The 22547-nt window shown below is 44.2% G+C and overlaps 2 protein-coding genes across 6 annotated transcripts in view; one reads left to right on the top strand and one right to left on the bottom strand.

The window, feature by feature from the left end:
- The first annotated feature begins 4765 nt into the window (after window positions 1-4765).
- REC114 (REC114 meiotic recombination protein) lies at window positions 4766-21505 on the top strand. Of its 2 annotated transcripts, XM_027888889.1 has the most exons (6): window positions 4767-5020; window positions 5463-5552; window positions 15294-15377; window positions 17919-18101; window positions 18771-18839; window positions 20492-21505. In XM_027888889.1, the coding sequence occupies exons 1-6, from the start codon at window positions 4850-4852 to the stop codon at window positions 20651-20653; spliced, it is 759 nt and encodes a 252-aa protein (XP_027744690.1). In that variant the 5' UTR covers window positions 4767-4849; the 3' UTR covers window positions 20654-21505. The 2 variants fall into 2 exon arrangements, with proteins under 2 accessions (XP_027744698.1, XP_027744690.1); XM_027888897.1 differs by lacking the exon at window positions 5463-5552 and having other exon boundaries at window positions 4766-5020.
- Window positions 20710-22547, bottom strand: part of NPTN (neuroplastin) — a 46730-nt gene continuing 44892 nt past the window's right edge. For 2 of the 4 annotated variants that reach the window (XM_027888876.1, XM_027888848.1), the window contains exons 7-8: window positions 22150-22223; window positions 20710-21770 (exon numbers count right to left, since the gene is read on the bottom strand). In XM_027888876.1, coding sequence (XP_027744677.1) covers window positions 22163-22223 — 61 coding nt within the window. In that variant the 3' untranslated portion in view covers window positions 20710-21770; window positions 22150-22162. The remainder of the gene's footprint in view (window positions 21771-22149; window positions 22224-22547) is intronic. The other 2 variants (XM_027888858.1, XM_027888866.1) reach the window with 1 other exon arrangement.

The following is a 22547-nucleotide window of genomic DNA, read 5'->3' as shown; positions in this document are numbered from 1 at the left end:
GCACATGATAATCCAGTAGACTAGAAAGAGAATTCAGAATTAAGGTGGTGGGGAGGGAATATCCTTCTCTGAAAATGTACAAAAGTTCAAGACATTTTCCTCCTCTCTATGCACACATAACTCTCACTGACATCAGCTCTGGGACTGAAGCTTAAAGAATCAAAGATGTATTTACTCCTACAAGCTCACTGCAAGAACTGCTAAAATCAGTTAAATGCAACTTGAAGGGAAAAAAAAATCTATCTTTTTCTTTACAAAAGAAACAAGTTTGGGCAGAAACAAATTTTGATGAGTTGTCAGTCAGTATCCCTGTTATTGTTGTGTTTATAGCAGTATATACAGGTTTACATTAGGAAACATCCAGAGCTAATCAGTGCAAGAGTTAAAAACTTGGATAATTCCAGCTTCTGTTCATATCCAAGACTGTCAGGAATTCAGTTTACAATAATTACTCCAAGTCCAGATTCTTCTCTTCCTGCTAGGGTCACTCTTTAACCAGTGGTTAAATGAAAAACAAGAGTTGATTGGAATGGCAAATCTTGGCAATGGTTTGGACTATTTCTCCTTCCACAATCCTCATCAAATAAGGGGCACACAACAAATTGCTTATCTCCTATCTGCAATTCTCCCCTCCACCCAGCTGGAAATTTGAATTAATTAATAAACGCCCTTATGTTTTCAAGGTCATGGAAAATGAAGAGCACTCAGCAAAATGGATGCACTGACAGTGAAGGGTGTTTGTGGGTGGGTTTTTTATGTAAATGGAAAAATCTGTGAGGCAGCAGCTCCTTCATCTGTACCGTGAGTGCTAAAGTTAGACAACCTAAAAGGAAATAAAGGGAGTGCAAATAAATTATGCTTTGAAAAAATGTGACCTTCCCTAGAAAAAGTCTGAGGCTTTCTGGAGCAGAGACTCCAATCACACAGCAAGGCCAACGACCCAGTGAAGTCAGGGGGCTTCACGCTGGCTTTGGTCTGTCCCTCACACAACTAAGTGTGCACATAACACACTCTAGGAGCTTCCACAGCTGCCCTGTAAAGCTCAAGCACCCTCACAAATAATATAATTTAGGGAGTAAGATCATAGAATCATGGGATGATTTGGGTTGGAAGGGACTTTAAAGATCATCCAGTGAAGGTGTCATTCAGGTACAGGACACTTGACAGGTTTTAAAGTGCCAGAGGGCAGGGTTAGATGGGATATTGGGAAGAAATCTTTCCCTGTGAGGGCAGAGATGCCCTGGCGCAGGTTGCCCAGTGCAGCTGTGGCTGCCCCATCCCTGGAAGTGTCCAAGGCCAGGTTGGATGGGGCTTGGAGCAACCTGGGATAATGGAAGGTGTCCCTGCCCATGGCAGGGGAGTGGAACTGGATGGTTTTTAAGATCCATCCCAACCCAAATAAGTTCTGGATTCTGTGGGATTCTGGTGCCAAACACAAGTCATCAGACTTTACTTCTACCTTCAGTCAGAAATGCACTGATTTAGTTTCTGGTTTCATTTAAAAATGTAAAGATTATTGCAAAGGGGTAGATTTTGTCAATGCAAAAAGTGAAACAGGATAAAACTGCTGAGTAAAATTCAGTGACTGCAGCTCACACAGCTGGGGAATGAGGTGTCCTAAAACATGAAGCTCCTCAGGACAGCAGAGGCCACCGTACCAGAGCCCAGAACAACACATGGCTTCAATTGGCTCCAAGTTTCTATGTAAGAAACCTCTAAATTCACCTCCCCCACGCTGACACATGTGGGCAGAACTGGGTGAGGGTATTTTGGGAGGGTACAGAACTGCTGGGCAATAATCCCACATGCTGCAGTTTCATTAGAACTGAGAGATGTGGGCAGTGAGGCTGCGACTGCAACTGTGGGAAACATTAATTAACGAAATAAACTGCAGGAAATACCACAACTTCTAACAAAGCAACTAAAGTATAAGGTAACACTATTTATTACTGAAATCAAGGCAATAAATCAAGTATTCTGAATAGAGCATTCTCACGAGCCTGTTATTTATGTCTCTGGAGTAATCCCATTCATCCTTTTATCATAGCTGGGTAGAAGCAGATGGGAAGTTGTCAGGGCCACAGGAAAACCTCCAGAATTTCTAAAATCTACCTTTTGTACCTCATTTTATCCATTTCATGCACCTGGCAGCCTTGATTTTGTTAATACACTCTCTGTCCAATTTGTATGAGCTACTCCAGTCCATCTCCTGCACTTGTGGCAAATCTACACTCACACTCGACGGTCACGGTGATGTGACTTTATTGTTGCTGTTATTATCTCCATTATTATTAAAAATCAATAATGTAAATGGCTCAGCAAAATGTCCAGGACCAAAATCAACTGTTAAAAGTATAACAACAGTATTAACACATTATCAAATCCATATGGTGCAGGAATGGATCTCTCTTCCTGCATGGATCTCTCTGTGCTTTTGGCAGAGTTTCTGTAATTTATTGACAGGACCAGGTACTTCTGCAGTGAGAAAATTAACTTGTACCACTGCAGTCTGTGAAGTACAAACCTGAAGTACATCACAATGATAAACCCTCAGCACCTATGTGGGATTTGCCTTCTCATCTCTAATGAAACACATTTCAACCTGTCAGTCTCCTGACACTTTTTACCTGTCTCTTTCTTCTACATTTTATTCTGTCATTTTAAAAAACTGGCAGCCTATCTAGCCTTAAAAAAAAAAAAAAACGAAAAAAACCCCAACAAAACATTTTTAACCATTTCCCTGCATGACTGTTCTCTGAATCGACTAATCATGCAATTCCCCAAGGAAATCAGAATCAGCAAGAGCTTGTGTATCAGCCTTAACACAATGCTTGTTTTACTTCACAGGCATATAAAAGCATAAGGCATTCCCATCCAAAAAACCAAAAGCAAACCAACAGACCCCAGTCAAGCAAAAACCATGAGCAGATGGGAGTCTCTGATGCACTTGGTTTCCTTCTGCCTCTTTCAAACCCACATTTCAAAATTTTGGGTTGGTAAAATACCAAGCTTTTGTTTTCCCCCTGCAGAAGCCTTTTCAGCACATCTGCCAGAAATCCCTCTTGGAAAACAGACACTGCAAACAAACTGTTTTCCACACACTTCATCTGAACTAGAGGAAAAATAGATTCACTACTTGTACTGTCTTTTTCTGACAGTAATATTCAGCTTCTTCTGTAGATTCCAAGCGAGTCCCAATTCTGCAGGCAAATTCTGAATGTTTGACAAGCACAATTTGAGAAATCCTTGTGGGGAAGCAGTGATTAGACAAGGCAACTGGCAGCTGGGAAGCCCACGCTGTATCCCCTGTTTCATTGCTGATTTTTCTGGATGACCTTGTCAAGTCATTTAATGCCTTTCTGCCTGTGTTTCCCTCCCTGCAGAATGTTTAGATAAACACCTCCCTTTTGGAAACATTGTAAAATTGTTTATTTTGGAATGTTCCTCGGATGTTAAAGTGGCTCTGGGGTGTGACACTGGATGAAAAACACAAACATCCACATAAATGTCAATCTGGTATTTTATTATAGATTAAAATTTGCAATTTTATAGATTAACCTTGTATTTCAAGGTTTTGTTTTAGATGAAACAGTAGTCACTCATTCTATTTTAACCTTATCCATCAGCCTAGCCAGCATCATCACTGCAACCCATAAAAGTAAGAAAAAGTAGGGAAAAAAAGCGTCATAAACTTCGTTTTGTTCTTAATTTAAGAAGTATGATTATTTAGACAAGCTTCACCTTGGGCAGGTATGTGCTGCTGGCAGTGGGCAATGCTGAGATTAAAGTTCCCAGGATGGCACCCTTAGGCATGCTGATGGTTTAAGGGAGGCTGGTGGTGATGGGCATCCACAAGCCCGTCCAGGTCAGTCCCAAAGGGTACCTGGCTCCTCCCTGCCCCCTCAGTGACCATGACCGGTTCATGCATATTATTGTTAATGGCCAAGATACGTTCTATAAATGGAATACCTAAGTGCAGTCTTATTATGAGTCATTTCACCATCACTCCTCAGCCAGGGAAAGTGTAGCATTCCGTAATTGTAGGAGCAAACTAATAACAGAGAGGAAGCAAAATGGGGAGAAGAGCACAAATTTGATTTATTAATCGAGCTGTTGGCCCACGCTGGTTTAAAAACATCCAGCACACACTGAGAAGAGATTTTTTTGAGAGACCCCACTTCAGGTACCACAAAAGCCCTGTTGCAACTCTGTGAAGCGAGCACCACACCAAGAAATGGAAAGGCAATTGAGAGTGTAGGACAGCGTTTTTCCGGGGACCTGCCGTGTTTCACCAGCGGAAGGATGTGTGCCGACATCGGGGCCGGCTTCCATGGTCATTCCTCTGAGGGGCACTGACAGCCCATGAGAGCTTCACCTCCTCGTCCTCCTCCTCCTCGCTGCGCCGGCCGGACCGCGCTCCCTCACACCGCACAAAATGGCGGCCGCGCGCGCCGCGGGGTTCGCCCTCCGCTCTCCCCTCGGCGCCGCCGGGCAGACCCGCCGCCTACGCACGGCCGGAGGCTGTTGGCAAGAGGAGGAGGCTGTAGCCGCGTTCCCCTCGGAGGAGGAAAGGGGAAGGAGAGAAGGACAGCAGGAACGCAGGAGCTGGCGCACGGCCCCGCTAAGGCGAGCGGAGCCACCGCCCCGCGGCTCGCGCGCCCCACCGGCAACAGAAGGAGCGGCACGAGCGCCAGCGCCTCGCCCTGATTGGCGAAGCGACTCCCGCCACGCGCTCTCTCCTCCCTCCTATTGGCTCCTGCTTCCCGCCCAGCTCCCGCCCGCCGCCCCTCAGGGCTCTCGCCCCCTCACCGCCCTCAGGGTCGCGGTGTCTCAGCCCGGTCATCGCCCCATGGCGGCGGCCGGCGGCGTTCGCGGCTCCGATCCCGGCCCGGGCTCAGCGCCGGGAGGTGCCGGCGACACCTCCCTCCTCGGCAGCGCCAAAACGTGGCCCTTGAAGCGCTATGGCCGCTTCCTCCCGCCGAGGGACGGTGACGATGAGGGGCAAAACACCTCATGGAAGGTGCTAGGGGCTGCGGGGCGGTGTGGGGTAACTAGCTCCGCTGTGAGGCATACAGGGATAAATGAGGCCTTCAGGTGTGTTTTTCAAAGTCCAGAGCTAATGCAGGGGTCTGCCGAGGTTTTGCTTCATGAATTATTAGTGTCAGCAGATCAGAGGTAGAACGGTTAGTAGCCCGAGTTTTTCTGGTTTTATTCTTTCATTCATCAGTGACCTGTGGTATTGAAATCTAGAGATCAAATTAGGAGAGTCCAGAGGGTTGTTTAAAGTAGTTAAATCTGGATATCAAGCTATAATTAGTAAAAAAGTCATTAAACGTGCCTCCTATTTTGGGAGTGTAGGGCAAGTTGCACCGACCTTTGAAACCTTTTGTTTTGCATTAGAAAGGGTAATTACAGATTCTGTGCTTACAGGGACGGATTTTTCTTTGTTTCCCTTTTTAAAGGTGTTTGAATCGAATGAAGAATCAGGCCCTCTTGTCCTTACCATTGTGGTGTCTGGCCATTTCTTTATTTCTCAAGGGCGAACAGTTCTGGTGAGTTTCTCATGTACAAAGAACATTTCTCCCTTCGTGTTACCATCAGAATTAACTTCATTTCCCTTCTCAGCTTCACCTTCTGTCCCACTGAATGGAAACTGCCAGTTTTGTTTTGCTTGTGGTAACTCTCGTGTTTGCTTTCTCTTCAGAATAAAGCTAAATGTATTATTTCATGCTGAAGCACAGCATTTTTTCTGTGGTTCTAAACGGCTAGATTAAGAGGTAACGGTAAGTGCTGCTGATGTTGACAGGTAATTTATGGTTGGTTTTCACGATCCTTCTGCCTAAGAAAACAGGCAAAATACATCGTTAAGAAAGAGATAAAGCTATAATTTCCAGCTAATTTCTTGCCATTGATCTGTTACCATTTTGGTTTGATAATTAGGTTTATCACAGGGTTTTTTCTGTGTTGCATAATCTGACCTGACATAACAATATACATTTTTGGGAGACCAAATAACAACTACAAGGTTGTGGCACCTGATTTTCCTGTGGCCTGTACTTATTTAAGCGTAACCAGCTACTAAAGACTTCACAAGGACACCAAAGAGGTTAAAAGGAAAACTCTGTCTAGGAGGAGTGGGTTTTATGCTCATGACAGAGAAGGCCTTGCTGGAAGGTGGAATTAAGTGTGTTCAGTGCATATCACCAGTACTCAGTGATGATAACAAGTGGGAACTGGCTGATAAATATATTAGAAAGCTATTACAAACCACTGAAAGATGCTGCAGCGTAAAGATAACAAGGCTTTTTAATACAAAATGTGTAAGAGACTGTTGCAGCTTTAAGTATGTATAAGCTTATATAAATTAGTTTCTACTGTGCCTCTTAAAAGGTCTTAAACTTACAGAAATTTAAGTCTAAGGGGAGAACCAAGGATATCCTTGAGTTTTTTGGCCTGTGAGTATGTTAGGTGTATTGAATAGATAATGAATGAGCTAACAGGGAGCTGTCAGTGTGGAGAGCCCTCGCACAAGACATGGCGTTTGGCTCATATTTCACGAGGACAAGGTAAAAATGGAACATGGAAAGTATTTTAGCAGTTGTGTTGAATAAGAAAAAGGGATGGAGTATTGAAAATGTAGGTAGAAATGAGAATTGCTGCCATCCCTTAGCAAATTCTGCTTGGAATGATTCAGTGCAGGATGCTCCTCTCCAGGGGCTGATCCTGCTCCCCGTGTCCCAATCACATGGCAGCCACTGTTGGTAACTAGTGTCTTGCATGACTCTCAATGTCCTTGAAATAACCATATACAGTCTAACTGCAAGTAAGTTTTAGTAACTAATTCAAGACCAAACAGACACAGTCAAAAGCCACAGCCCTTCAAAAACTGCATTTGGCAAAGGCTGAGTCTGGCAAGTAATAGGGGCAGATTAAAGTGTGTTGTTGGAAGGGATGAAGTATCAGAAAAGCTTTGTAAAGACTTGGCTGAGAAAAGCACTATCTTGCAGCTCTTGGGTTTAGTGGCTAGTGAAGCTGTCAGGCAGCTGCCTTGCATGAAATGCCAGATGAGGAACTTCTGGGATCTGTCAGGACCGTTTCAGCTTCTCAGAGAGACTGAGATACTGCAGTGACTATCACAGTCATGCTTGGTAAATGTGACCAAAATGTAATACTGAGAGTTTAGAAAAAAAATGTTGTTGTTTGTTATTTTTTTAACATTTATTTTGGCAATGGGCTTCTATACCAACCTTAAGGCAAACACCAGCATTTTCTTAAGTGTTAGAACAAAGTCAAAGGAACTTGGTTTTACAACCTGTCGGTTCCTTTGGGTGCACTTGTGCCCGGGATCGTGGTGGAGGTGTGTTCTGGGCACACAGGACTAAGCTGGTGTGCGAGGCACCGGTGCAGACATGCCTGGGTGTATTTTTCAGAGACTGGAGGAGCTGCAGTCCTCCCACTTCTCCTCTTAAACGTATTTGAGTGGGTGAAAACCCCACCCAAAAAATCACAGGCTGGTTTGGGCTGGAAGGGACCTCAAAGCTCATCTCATTCCACCCCCTGCCATGGGCAGGGACACCTTCCACTATCCCAGGTTGCTCCAAGCTCAGTCCAGCCTGGCCTCGAACACTTCCAGGGATGGGGCATTTTGCAAGCTCCTTATTGAGATGCCATATGACAAAACACCAGCTTGCAGCTCAGGCTGCTACTGCTGTAAAAATAATCAGCAATGGTTAATCTCACTGGTTCCATCTCCCTCTAGTCTCCAGCTGTCAGGAGCTGTCACAAACCTGTCACAATATTTAAACAGGCTTTGTACATGCCGTGTTCTGGAGTCTGTCACAGACCAAATCCGCTCACTGGGGGTCCATTATCATGGACATTCTGTCACAAGGGAAAATGCACAAATTTCTGCGCCAGAGGGAATGCATCAAGTTTGATGGAATGTTGCCACCGTTGGGATGATTTAACTTGTATTCTCATTTCTTCTTGCTGGCCTGGGCTACTGACTATTGACTGCCCTTCTGATTGCCAAGGTGTTCTCCAGCACCTTCGTGCTGCCTCACTAACTGGCATTGAAATTCCCTCTGAGGTACTCACACAACTGTTTCTCGCTATGTCGTAACTGCATCCTTTAAGTTGTTATCTGGTCTTTTGATCTGTCTTCTAATCCCTACTTTCCAGACCTTTTGATGTACTGCAGGCTCCTGGGTTTGAGGGAACTGGATAACAATTATCTTAGCTTTGTACCTCTGCACAGGAACGTGGGGAGGCACAAGATGTGTGTCAAAGGAACACCATTTCCTTCTCAACATGCATAACAACTGTATTTTTGTAAAATTTTCATGGATGAGTAATAAAAGGATTTTTTCTGGTTTTCACCTCCGTACAACATTCACTACAACTCCCATTTTCACAAAACTAAATAGCTGTGTAGAAAAGGAAATTCCTATTTCATTGATGGCTGGATTAGCATGATCCATGCTAGGAACAACATTCAAGTGTTTCTGACTTGCTATCAAAATATTTTCTCTAGGGTGGGTGTATTTATGTGTTTTCTTAGTCCTTTTTGTTTTCTTTGAGCAGGAGAGTTAAGAAAACCTTTTCCTTAAAGAATGATAGTTACTTAGAGTCCAGTGAAACTATGGCTCTTTTATTATCGTTTCTAAGAACAATATTTATAAAATAGCAATAAAATATTCCCATATCCTAACAGCTTTAATAAATACAGAAACAACTGTTTTCCTTTCAAAATACAATCTACTCCTTGCACTCAGCCAAATGGAATGAAGAGGAGGGTAAATGGAACTTCAGAGCCCAGAACATAAAAATCCCTGATGCGTAATGCAAATTAAAGAGTGTTTTGCTTTGTTTTGGGTTTTGTGGTGTTTTGTTTTTTGTGTTTTGTTTTGTTTTTTAAACAAAGTTCTTCATTTGGAATTAAATTACGTAACATATTTTAGGACCTGTTTTTGCTGCAGTGTTGCCTAACAGACTGCATATTTGATGGCAGAAAAGCCTCATTCTTGCATACTGTAGACAATGGAATTTTACAGGAATATCTCAACAGCATCTCTGTTAATGTCTGGCCATTCTCAGGATACATCACGTTCTGTTTACCACAACTCTTTATTTCCTTTTCCCCTCTTTGAATCAACACATCATGAAATGGATATTTTGGTGTTTTTTTCAGGGCAATTATTTCTGGTGCTAGAATTCATAATATCCTACAAATGAAACAAATTGAAATGGTGAAGAGGACTGACTTAATGGGATGAAATTAATCCAGAGTAATTGATTTGTGACCTGATCTTTTGAAGTGCAGACTAAATGTCCTTAGTGCCCTCCTGGTCCCCTCATGACTTCTAATAAGCTACCAGTGCTTAGGGTACAGTAGATTCTAACTCATTAATTAGGCAAGCATTCAGCAGACATTCTCATGTTCCTGATGCTCTCTTTGCAGGGCCTGAGACTCGGGCACCAAATTTTTGAGATGATATTCACAGCAGTGCCCTGGGCAGAGATGGTCCCTGTGCAGTAAATGAGGACACTTGACAGAAGCCCGGGCAGTGAGCAGGTTGCTAACGCTGCTTAGTGGTGGTACACTGCAGAGCTCCAGGAAGCTGTTCTTTTATTGAAGGTCCCATGATTGCTACTTGTAAGAGTGGAAGGAATCTTAGTTTTGGTGACTTATTTAGTACCACGGTCATAGTTCAGAAATTTCAATTTTACTTTGCTCATTTCAACACGTGCTGTTGATGTGATTGTTTTGGGCAAGCTGAGTATCCTGCGTTCCATTTATGTTTGATGTAAAAGGCTGCTGATCTTACCCCAGTATCTCTAAACCCAGCTACTAGAATAGCCTTTTAAGAGTAGGGACTTCTGTTAAGGAAGTGTATTTACTCTGCAAAGTTAGAGTTCAGTGTCTGCTCTTGATCTAGGGACGTACCAATTTTGCATCATGAATTAATGAGAAAACTCATAGGATGCCCTGAAGAGCTTTAGCCAGGTACACCCATGGGCATCGTGCTCCCCTCTCTGTGTCCCTGGACAGGTGTCACTGTGCTGAAGTGTAGCTGAGAGGAAAAAACCCCAACAAATCAGGTTCTCAGTGACACCTCTGTCCTGAGTTAGGGGCTTATCTTTGCTACTCACTCCTTCAAGGGGCTGAAGTTTGTACCCATCTGAGGGAACTCTTTCTAGAAAGGAAGCTCTTGCTCCTGCGCTTTGGCCAAAGATTTTCAGTTCTGTGCCCTCAGGGGGGGCTGGTGTGTCCTGCATTTCTCATTTCCTTTAGCATTCCTGCCTCTGGACACATGGAGCACTCAGTTTAATGAGTTCAACCCTCGTGTTCTTTTGCAGAATCAAACAAGCTTAATAGCAAGATTGCAGATTCTAAGAGATTAAAGGTAAAAAAATGGCATACAAAAAGATAATGTAGAGCTTAGCATCCTTTTATTCCTTACTCCTGGCTGCCTGCCTTGATTGTTGGGGCTGGACATTTTTGCAGGGACAACTTTCTGCTTCCCTCCCTCTACAGGTTCTCTTGTTTGGGGATTATTTTTATTTTGTCGTGTTGGCACTTCTGGTCTTGACTTGGTTTTTGAGACAGCTCCTACTGCAGAAATAAAACCTAATGTATTTGGCCTTATTTAGTTCTTGGAAAAAGATACAAGTGAGGAAAATTTGTATTTCCAGCTGTGTTACAAGGTCATACTGAAGGCGGGAATGAAATTATGTACCAAGTTTAGTTTTCACAACTTTTATCTTTCAGCTGGAAGTACAACTTTGTTCTACAGTCATTAAAGAAGAGTTTTCATTTTTTAAAATAGAAAACTCTTCATTATGGCAGAAAGTGTAAAACAGCAACTCCTTTTTTGGGAAGGCAATGAGTTAAAAATTGCTATTTTTCAGATAGATGCAAGCATTTGATTTAGAACCTCTATGCCAAGTTTCAAAAATGCTCAGTTTCATTTCTTATTATAACCTGTTAATAACTGAATCCTTACTAAAGTGATCAGCATCAAAACACTCACCTGTGAACATGTTCTCCAGTTTTGCTTGTTTTCCAAAAGAATCTCAGTTTTGCCTATTCTTTAGTGTTCTGTATAACACCTGAACACAATTTACAAGCTTTCTCAGACTGCCTGCTCTCACCTCTTTATTTTTACTGTCTTTTGAGATAAGGGTTATTAACAGCCCTCACAACTACAGTAATTTTGTTCTGTTTTGATTAGAACCACCCAGTGCAGATTCCTGAAATAATATTACCATTCCTTTGTTGCCAAATTAGGCACTGTTCCTTGGTGTGAATGTTAAATTATAATACCTTGAATATTAGAGGTCCAAAATGTTGGTATTTGAAGCTTTAACAAACACCACCTGCACGCTCAGTAGCGAATGCTCTTTCTGAAGAGATTTCTCACCGTGCCTGAGCAGAGCTGTGGGCAGTGCCTCCCTCCCCTGAAAATGCCAGGTTATTTAACCCAGCCCTGCTTGTTCTGGGCAAGCTTGCACGAGGTTGCAGGAGGGGTGCTCAGAGCAGCAGAGCTTCCAACCCCTCCCCGCAAAAGTGCTCTCCCAAATCTCGGCTTTCTCCCTGGCAGGGCGCTGTGAGCTGTTCTGTGCTCGTTTTGCTGCCCGCTGGTGTCCTGGTAGGTTACCTTGGGAAGGGAATGGATTAAGGGACTGTCACAGGTGCCTCCCTGGAAACTTTGGAAGTAGATTGCTCTGTTTTCCAGGGAATGGTGTCTCCTGCTGCTGCCCAGCCTGTGTCAGAATGGTGCTGAGGCCTTTGGCTTTTCTGCCCTCTTGCCTCAGTTACCAGCCAGCACCACTCTGGCAGCTCTGCACTGGGACAGTAATTAATACAATGAACTCCTCTGATCTCATGCTGCATTCATCATTCCTTGGAAATGCACGTTCCCAGTCCGTGGGATACCCAGCTGAGTCCTTAATCCATAACATTATATACCTCATACATTCATTCATTCAAACTGTGAACCCAGAGAGGAAACTCTTGTATTTGCATTTCATGAGCCTATTAGAAGTGGCAGCCCAAACTGGAGAATGTGTCTCGCTGTGGCATTCCGGGTTTCGTTTGTCTTCTTTAATACTGGTTGTAATTTAAGGGCAGATTAGATCATGTTTGTGACCAAAAAAACAAACAACAAAAAAAAGGTTTTTCCTCCTAAGCTGTTGTTTACACATAGTTTTGTTTGAAAGCATCTGCCTTGTGAATGAGTGAATCCAAACTAATTGATGCAAACCTGCCTAGCTGAACTGGTACACGAATAACATTTCTTAAATATATATTAATTTTTAGTTCAGATAGGGTCGCAATCTAACAAAAAATGTTCCTGTGTTGCTTAGCACCACAGGGTTTCCAGATGATCTCATAAAAAATGCTCATAAATAACATGCAATACCTTCCAAAACAGATCACAGAGCTCATTGCCCAGCAGCTTTTTGAATTCTGAAGTGTGAAGTCAGAACAAAAGTATTTCCAGTCAATGCTGGGGATGGCTGTGGTAGGGCAGGACCAGCATTACTGCCTTCTCTGCCTCGTGGAAGGTGTGGTCAGATCTTGCCTGCTTCCAAAACATTTGGGAAATATCTTGTTTTCTGCTTCAGCTTAATTCCACTCAGAGTCCTCCCTCTGAGAAACTTAGATTTTTGTCAGAGATGTAGGGAACAGTTTCGCTTTACCTCTGTTTTCTCACAAGTGCAGTTGTGGAGAATGACAGGAGGAGTTGGTGCCTGACTGAATATTAAACATCAAACTTAGAAAAGTGCTGCCATTTTTCTTTTCACGGTATAAACATCTGAGCTCTTACGTCCCTGCCCATTTCTAGGCTGCCTTTTTAATCTACTCTGATTAATCTTACACTGCCATCTGGCTTCGCTCCTGCCCAGCTCTGCCTGGAGCAGCAATGGATGCTGCCAGCTCCGGGAGCAGCACAGCCGCTGTTCCCTGCTCTGTCAGCGCGGTGGCAGCACCAACCTGCAGGGACTTCTTGTTGCTCTCAACTGACTCATTTACCTGAATTCACAGGCACAGCTGCCCAGAGAAGCTGTGGCTGCCCCATCCCTGGAAATGTCCAAGGCCAGGTTGGACAGGGCTTGGAGCAACCTGGGTTAGTGGAAGGTGTCCCTGCCCATGGCAGGGGGTGGAATGGGATGAGCTTTAAGATCCCTTCCACCCCAAACCATTTTGTGATTCATAACTAGGTCATTGTTGACAGAGAATTGTCATTGTTATGATTCTTACTTTGTTGTAGTTCAGGCAGCCTCAAATACAGTCTGTGCCAACTGAGGTAACATGGAAAAGCCATGAGGAATAGAATAAACCTTAACATGGTGCAAGATATGCCTTATTTGCTGCTTAGAGCTGAAGAAAATCTAGAGGATCCTGACGAAGGACAATTATTGACATAAACAGTGTAACAGTGGAGTTCACTCTGCAGAGCTGAGTTTGTGTGAAACCTTCCCTCTGCTTTTTCAGGCAGCTTGCACGTGCAAGATCAGGTCTGGTGCATTGCTCAAGGGCTGCACCGAGATTTTAAATTTTATTTAGCTCTTCTTAATTATTTATTTCTGCTTGGCAATTTACAATCAACCCAAGGTGCAAGAGAAAAGAAAATACATTCTGCTTTGTTCTTCAGTTAATTAAACTTAAATTTCAGTTGAATAATATTTTGGGGTTGCAGTTGAATAATCAGAAGTATGTAAATAAAAATTCCAAGTGCTGTTTTTCCCAGCTTGTTTTACCTCAGAAACAGGAGACATAAAAGGAGGAGAACCTGGGAAACGTCAGTAAAATAGTTGGTAGGAGAGTTAAACAGTGGCTGCCTTTTATGGTTTCTTTGAAAACAGTTATTATTTAAAGGAGACAACATTTGTCCAGCCTTCATCTCTAGTGAAAGGAAAAACACTATAAAACCTGACTGAATATGGGAACAGTTATATTTAAATAATCACAAATGGTGTGTCTCCAAAGCAGAAACTACCTGAGCAGGGCAAGCACAAGTGGCCATGAGTTAAAGTGGCCCAAGGAAGGAACGGGATAGTAGAATTTGGGGGTCTGGCTGCACTTCGTCCCATGGCTCACAAAGGGAATTCTTCCGGTTGTTTTGACCTCGAGGCCTTTCACACCTTGGCAAGTCCTGCCTTAAGGCACTGGAGTGTTCAGTGCAGACACACTGTAAGGACTGGCCCATCTCACCTGCTGTCAGCACCTGCTTTACCTGCTCAGGGCAATGCTTTCCTCCCTCTGACCCCACAGCTTTTGGGAATGATACTTACCTGCTGTCAGACATTCTGGAGTCTCTCGTGGCAGGTGATGGGATCCAGTTTGCCTTTGGTTCAACTCCTCACTGCTTTTTAGACTGTAAATTGCAGTTAAAAACCTACATGCAATTGCTGCATGAGGTTGTAGAGCCAGTAAAGGAGCAGAATCACTGAGGTGATTCCTGTACCAAAATAGAATGGCAGATGGTTTTCCAGCCTGGACCTGCCTGAGATGGACAGTGACTGTGGCACACTGCTGGCAGCCCAGGATGGACAGGAGCTGTGGGGTTTGACCCTTAGGGCCCCTTGAAAAGCAGCCTGTGCCCAAGCCATGGTCGTTGAAAGCACTGAGTTCACATAAAACAGGTGCCTGATTTCCTCCCTGCCCTTAGATCTGTTAATTGTTTATTTTTAACCCTGGACTTTGCTAACTAAGGGCTCAGAGTGCCTGGGGAGGCACAGTCTGTAGCCTTGCAGTTGCTGTGTGACGTTTCCACCTTCCTGGGGTGTTCTCACAGGATGCTGAGCAGTCCAGCTTGTGTGACGAGACTGACAGAATTGCAACTGGAGTACAAAAACATCTTTATCTAATTATCAGAGCTGTTGCTTGTTTCCCTGAGTGCCATCTGGAGTAAAGGCCTCCCTGGATAAAGCAGGTGCTGTCCCATTCCCCGGCTTCGCCTGCCCTCTGCTGCCCTCCCGGGCAACTTCAGCTCTAACTGCAGCTGCTTCATCCTGCACTCCATCGAGGCTTTGGTAACGTGCACAAATATAAAACAGAAATGGAAATTAGAGCGTACCTTGACATGGTGGTGTTACTGGAGCTACGGATTTAATCCCTGGAGTGGTAAAAATTCCGTACTGGCAGCTGTTTGATAGATACAAAAATTGCACGAACACAGTGACTAATCTTCATTAGGGATTTAATTACATCACGTAACTGAAGCCTGTGCTGCCAAGTGTTGCATATTTGCTGTGCAAGTGTTTTGTGTCCTGCTTTATTTCAGGAGGGCTTTTCATTGATTGATTCCCACAAGTGGCTGAAGATAGTGAGGAGAGCAGACTGCCTGCTGCTCCAGGCACAGGCAAAGGTGAGTTGAGCTGCTTTCAACACTTCTAATAGCCACTAAAACACTGCTGATTGTCTGCAGAAAATGTCTTAATATTGGCCAAGTTAAACCAGAAATTGTAAATCATCTACATAAATCAGTATATATTTTTTTTTTACTCTAGATGCTAAACAATCAAGTCATCTTCTATCTTTTGTAAGTGCTGATGTTCAGGGTTTTTAGCCTGCTCTCTGAGAGTTAGCTGCTAAAGTAGATGCTGTAATAAATACCAGTCCAGCTATCTGCCATGGCTAACATTTAAAAAGATGAAGTGAATTTCTTCCATGAGTCAGACTTCACTTCGGCAAACAAACTGTCCAAACAAGCAATTATTTAGGCATTTTGTGGCCCCTGGCACAGTAGCAGTAGGTTGGTGGTTCAAGTATTTGGTACTCAAGGCAACAAAAGGGATGTGTAGGTTTCTGGTCTTTCCCTCAGATCTCACAGTAAGAGAATATCAGCTTGTTATCAAACATGGCCTGTCACTGCAGACAAGTCTCACCCTGGGGCAGGAATTGGTGCTGATGACCCAGGAGGTTGATCCCTTTGCCATTAACAGACCCAGTCCCCCAGCACAGGGATTCTGCTGCATCTCTCCAGGAACACAAAACATCACAGTCACTCTGGCTTAGCAAATCTCTGAAGGACAGTTCAGGCAAGGAGGAATATTTACATAGCCTGAAACAAATCTGGTGCATCTAAATGTTTACTTACCCCAAATTCACGTGGGAGACTGGATTTAGTGGCACTGCAGTGGTTGTACCACACCCTTTATGTCTCAAGCTGTAGCTGAAGTGATGCCTTTAATGCTGTCAGTGTATGAAGCTTCTGTTCTCATCTTTCTGATAAATTTGGCATTTATCTTGTACTCCTTGTTTTTTCTAAGTTTTAATAATGCATTTATAGTGAAACTTAAGAAATATGATTTCAGTAAGGCACTAGGGACTCTAAGCAGAATGAGGCTGGAGCCTCTCATATAAACAGGAGCAAGGTGAAAGTCATTTCACTGCATATTGTTTTCATTGAGCTCAGCCCCCCACCCCAGGATGGAAGAAGGGCAAATTCAGGTGACTCGGGGTTCTTTAATACTTAATCACCTTTAGGTTCAGGTGTGACTGCCCAGTACTCGGTTTATGCTAAACCTTGACATCATCTCAGCTCTCTTTCCAGAAAGGAAGAACATTTCATTGCAAAGTCAAAAAAGGGTAACTAAGACAAGTGGTCTTCCAAAGTCTCCAAAAGGAAATCAAGTTAAGTTCCCTTTCTGTCATTTTAATGAGAACTTACCTGTCTGGCATCTCACAGATCAGTTCTTGGTTTTGTGCAGCTCTGCAGTTACATCTTAGTTAATCAGAGCAAATACAACCAGGCACTGGTAAAATGACGGCTACACTTCACATTAGTGTGAGGTTTTTTCCCTTCAAAAGGCAACAAGACAAGGTTTTATGCTTACACTGCCCTAAAAATCATTTTATGTGATACAAACAAAATAACAGGCATGTAAACACGGGGGCTGTCAGGAAGAGCTGGCTCGTGGCTGAGACAGAAATCCTTACACCGAGAGCTGTCCCTGCACTTGGTACCTGCAGCCTGGCAGCGTCTCCAGCTCAGAGGATGAACACTCCAATAAGCCAGGCTGGACTAAGGAAAACTCACTGCTTTTCTAATAGTTTGACTCTCAAATTGGAAATTTCGAGATCAAACGAGAAGTTCCATTAATTCACTCCCTAAACATTCAACATGCATCTGCCTTACATCAGCTCAGGGTGCTTAGGCCAAGCTTATCACACACAGCAGACTCTGCCATCCCCCTTTCAGGGCAGTTTGCTGGACCTCAGGCACTTAAAAATACCTGTTATGGTACAGCCTGACAACCTATACTGGGGGTCAGAGTTATCTGGGTTTCTTTCATTTTGAGGAGCATTTCACTGTTTAAAGCAAGACATTGGGATTTCCTGCACTCCCTTCGACGTGTTGGCTTCTGCTCCAGGAACATTCAGGTGAAAGCCAAACAGTGTTCAGGTTTAGGTACACACAGGTACCAGGTAGGTAGAAAGGGCTGGGTTTGATCCATCAGGAACAAATCCCAACTGGAATATACCATTCCCAGAACTTCTAGTTCAGATTCCAGAGTTAACTTCTTGCTGTAATGTTATGTCATTTTTTGTCACAAAAATTGTCAGTTTGGCCCAATCTTACAAGATACTACTTGCAGCAACAATAAAAAAACCTGTGTGTAAAAACTGCTGTCATGGCATTCATGTGACTGTACCTTTAATTAGTGACAGGTGGCCCTGCATCTCTTACTTACCCTTTTCTTACATATTTTTAACTGATTTTCAAATTTAGCTGCTGGGAAAAAAAATGAAAATACAGCAGGAAAAACATGCTAGTTTTTAAGTTGGTGCTGTGACCCGAGAATCCATTACCCCCATCCCAACTTTAACAAGCAGGGATTTCATTAGATCAAAGCAGTTTGAGGGCTTTCACAGTTAATTTACTCCCCCTGTGGTTTCTGAGCAGAACGAGTGCCGCATGTTCCGAGTGCAGTTCGGTGGGAGCTCCAAGGAGGAGATGCTGGGACACTGCTGCAGTTGTGTTCACAAACTGTCCGAGTACGTTCCCGTGCACGGGGCTGAGGAGCAGAGCCAGCAGCTGTACCATGGCCTCAGCCAGGAAAACCAGGGCATGGACCCGGAGCACGGAGTAAGTAGGAACACACACACAGAAGGAAAACCAGCTATTGGTGCTGGAGATGGAAATTACAAGTTTCTGGCAACTATGAGACCACCTCCATGAGATACGAGTTGGGACCCACCTGGCAGATTTTCAAATTAATGGTACAGGGTAAAAAAATGAGCAGAGCCATTAAGTAACCCTGTATTGTGCCTCCTTTCTGTGTTCACCTGCTCCTGGGTTGCAGTGGTAGTGATAGCTACAACTGCAGATTTAGAGGAACAGAATGTTTCCCCTCTCCAAGACAAAGCTCTGAGGTGTAAATGAAAAAGGCAGAAAGTTTCTGAGGGTGACTTACTCTTACATACATGCTCTTAAATACATGGAGTGTTTAGACCCATAGGAAGGAAGCAGCATGCTCCTGTGAGCATTCACACAGCTTTTTTAAAGTTACTTCTAGGAAGTAGTTTAAAACTTAGACATGAAATCATAGGCCTGTAGTTAAATGGTCGTATCTTTGATTTTTAAAGACTTGAGCAGATGTGCATGCAGGTTCCATAAAAAGATGCCTTTTTTTACTGCATAAGGTAGCTGAGCACATTCCCTTCCCGTCAGCTCTAAAAATGGAACTACTTCCCTCTTACACATACCCACACTCTGCTTGGTAACAAGCCCTTATTTGCATTTGATATTTTCTAGCCAGATGAGTCTCTACAAGATTCCTGCACAAGCCTTGGAGAAAGAAGATCTGTAGCACAGCTAGCACAGGTAAAAACACAACAGACCAATATTTAGATCCTTCAGCTGAATGTGTCAGGCACAGAGAGAGAATGAAATCAGATTCCATAAACATCTGCTAAATATCTTCCCTGAGCATCAGGATGCCATCATCCACAGCAGCAAAACACGGGATCTGTGTAAGGATGCAATCCCAGGTACGTGGGGGTGTAATTACTCCATTTGCATACGAACAAATGGCACACTGAGAGCAAATAAATACCCAGAGGCAGCATCCCAGTGAATGGCTTTGGCACTGGTTTGACTCTGCAGAAATGACTTCTGCAGGCAGAGCTGAAATCTCAAAATACCAATCAGAGAAATATGATTTGGGTGGGCTGGCACCTCAAAGCTCATCTCCTTCCACCCCCTGCCATGGGCAGGTACACCTTCCACTATCCCAGGTTGCTCCAAGCCCCGTCCAGCCTGGCCTTGGACACTTCCAGGGGTGGGGCAGCCACAGCTTCCCTGGCCAACCTGTGCCAGGACCTCACCTCACCCTTCCACCCTCACTGGGAAGATTTTCCTCCCAATATGCCATCTAACCCTGCCCACTGGCAGTGAGAAGCCATTGCCAATTGTCCTGTCCCTCCATCCTTTGTCCAAAGTCCCTCTCCAGCTCTCCTGGAGCCCCCATTAGGCACTGGAAGGGCTCTCAGGTCTCCCTGGAGCCTTCTCATCCCTGCCCTGCAGCAGAAGATCCCATATTCAATGGCAGCTCTCCAGGTAAATAACTGGAAATGAACTGTATAGCTCCTAGGAATTTGGACCAGTGCAGGAGATGGATGAGCAGGAAACTCTTTTCAACTTCTGTTTTTGCAGTTGTTTCTCTGGGTCTTTCCACAGTCATAGGGTGATCACAGAGTCCCAGACTGCTTTGGGTTGGAAGGGACCTTACAGTTCATCTCATTCCAACCCCCTGCCACAGGCAGGGAATGATCCATGTTCTTTGCATCAGTGCTACAAGGGACAATTCCCATGCTCCCTCTTAGTTGAATCTGTCATCCCTTAAACACAGATGGTTCCATCAGGCTGTGCCTTTCTCCAGGCATTGCTTGTGGATGCTGGAAGCAGCCAGGGCTTCCACAGCCCATGTCCTGCATCTTCCACTCTGCTGCCACTCATTTGATTTACACTGACCAGTGATAAAATGCCCAGAGTCCTCCCACCACCAGAGAAAAAAGCTGAGGGAGGTGGTTAAACAGGGATGAAAAAGATGTTTTAACACTTCAAAAGCCCCACAATTTACTTCTACAAGACATTTAACTAAATTAAGACCTTGGAAGTGCACACCTGTTAGCCCTACACAATTCACGTGGCAGTGTGGATGCTTCACATGGGATCCACTGCTCTGACATGGAATGGAAGTTAAACTGCCCAGGAAACTGGCACTTCCAGTGTAAATTTCCAATTGAAGTAACTGCAGTGAAATTTGGCATTGTGTAAAAACTACACTGGGATCAGAGCTGGGCATCAGAGAAAATCCTGCAGACAAGCAGTCATACCTGCTCAGGGCATCAACAGCACTGAACCAGGGCAGATCCAACTTGATCAGCGTCAGAGGAAGCTGGGATGTACGTGTGTTGTTCGGGCCCTGCTGTGTCCAAGGGCAGTGCAACCCCTCTGGTGTGTTCCTTCCCCAGTCCGTGCTGAGGAGGAGGCCCGAGCTGCCCCTGGCCTACAGGCACGTGGTGTGGCCTGCACAGGAGCTGGGGCCCTTCATCCGCCTCTGCCTCATGGACCAGCACTTCCCAGCCTTCGTGGAGGACGTGGAGAAGGAACTGCAGAAACTCACGGAAGGCTGAGAAACGCCACTGTGTACCAAAAGGATTAAACTGTTGAAAAACAAAGACCCCTGGGATTTTTTGTCAGTGTTTTATTTTTAAAAACAGGTGAATCCACTTTTTATACATCATTGCACTTCAACAAATACACAGAACACGAGTTCATGCAGCTACAGTTACGCACATCATGAGAACCCTGGTAGGTCTATTTCTACAATCTTTAAATCATGAGAAATTACAGTGTCAAACTAAAGAGGAATAACTAGTTGCATAGAATATCACCATGCTGTAACATTTCATCATTTAAACAAACAAAAAAAAAAATTATAAAAGTTTGCCTGAATTGAATGTACAAGAATATGTTGAACACATCAGTGCAAAAGGATTTGAGAATTTACATGAGTTAACAAAAAAAAAAAAAAAATCACTTAAAAAGCAATCATATATATATATTTATAAACTGAAGGTTTGTTTTTGTTTCCAACTGCATCCCACCACCACCACCACCCCCTGGAACCACCCCAGCTCCGCCGCCCAGGACACCCCGTGCTCCTCAGTTAAGCCCTTAAGGTAATTCCCATGTCTCACTTGTCCCAGTGCCAGCCCGGCATCGCTCTCTCCTCTCAGCCATACAGTAAGGAATGAATATCAGCAGCTTCAAAATGAACCACAATGACTTCTGGTTTCCCCTCCCCCCCCCCAATATAAATATATACTGTATATATTTTTAAGTTCTGCTGTACTTTACAAAAGAAGTCTCACTAGATGGCAGCGGTGCGGTTTGAGCGGTGCCAAATTTAACAGCTACAGGAAGTAAAAAATGGCGCATGCGTGAACCCGCCTGGCTACTGCTCATGGTAAAGAGAGTAAAGGAAAAAAAAAAAAAAAGCAACATTCACAGCACATCAAGCCCAAAATAGTTTACACCTTCTACACGGAAGCATTATTAAAATTGATCTGGCTAGGTCATCCTTGCAGGAGAGGCTAAATAAGGCATGCGTTAGACAGTCATATCGTTGCTCACTTGGAAAGGAAAGAAAAAAAAGAAATCAGACAGAACTGGAGTTCTAGAACCAAGAGTTCCAACCCTTAAATTTAGCAGGTCATATTGCCATCAGTCTCTCAGAAACTTAAAGCTCTAAAAAAGAAACGAGAAAGAGGTGCTAGTCAATGGTGGACCCCGCAAGCCGCCAGCCTGCAATCCACGCGCTCGCGGGAGGGGCACGGCCGCCCCCGGGGCCAGCGCCACTCCTGACCCCCGCGGCGAGGGGGCGGCGTTTGAACTGCAGTGAGTGTTTGTGTAGCAGGTGGGGCCTTAAACCACCCGCCTGCTTTAGGCAAGCAATGGCTGGGTGCCCCCCAGCGCTCCCTGAGGCGCGGCAGGAAGGCCAGCGCCGTCCTCCGCGCAGCCGGGAGCGTTTGAATCCGTGGGACGCGCTTTGCCTCCGCGCCCCAACCGCTACAGGCAGGGGAGGGCTGAGCCTGCCCTCTCCCAGCAGGGCACGGGGAATACTTACATGATGAGCATTTTTAATTTGTGTTTCTCTGGCGTAAGTTTTTATCTTTGTGATTGTTTGTAGAATTGGTTTTCCTGGAGAAAGAAGTTGTAAAGAAACGCACCAAAATCAGTCACAAACACAGGGAAAATGTACGTTATTTGTACTTATCTGTACATAATTGTATGCAATTATTTGTACATAATTACTTAAAGAGCATTTCACTCTTCCTCTCTTTTAAGTGGCTGAAGACAATACAGGTTTCAGACTTCGTACTGTACCACGATATTTATTTTCTAGCAAAATGTTGCTTTTCTTTCCTCCAGTGCTAACAAACAACACACCAGTGTCCGTTACCATCCGTAATGGCACACGTGACATCAATCCTATGTTCTGCCACCTCCCACAACCCCCCAGAT

Source organism: Empidonax traillii, unplaced genomic scaffold, assembly GCF_003031625.1.
Source record: "Empidonax traillii isolate 1590-97213 ecotype Southwest subspecies unplaced genomic scaffold, ASM303162v1 scaffold12:size2584012, whole genome shotgun sequence".
In the NCBI taxonomy this organism is placed as follows: domain Eukaryota; kingdom Metazoa; phylum Chordata; class Aves; order Passeriformes; family Tyrannidae; genus Empidonax; species Empidonax traillii.
This window is presented reverse-complemented; position numbering and strand designations above follow the sequence as displayed.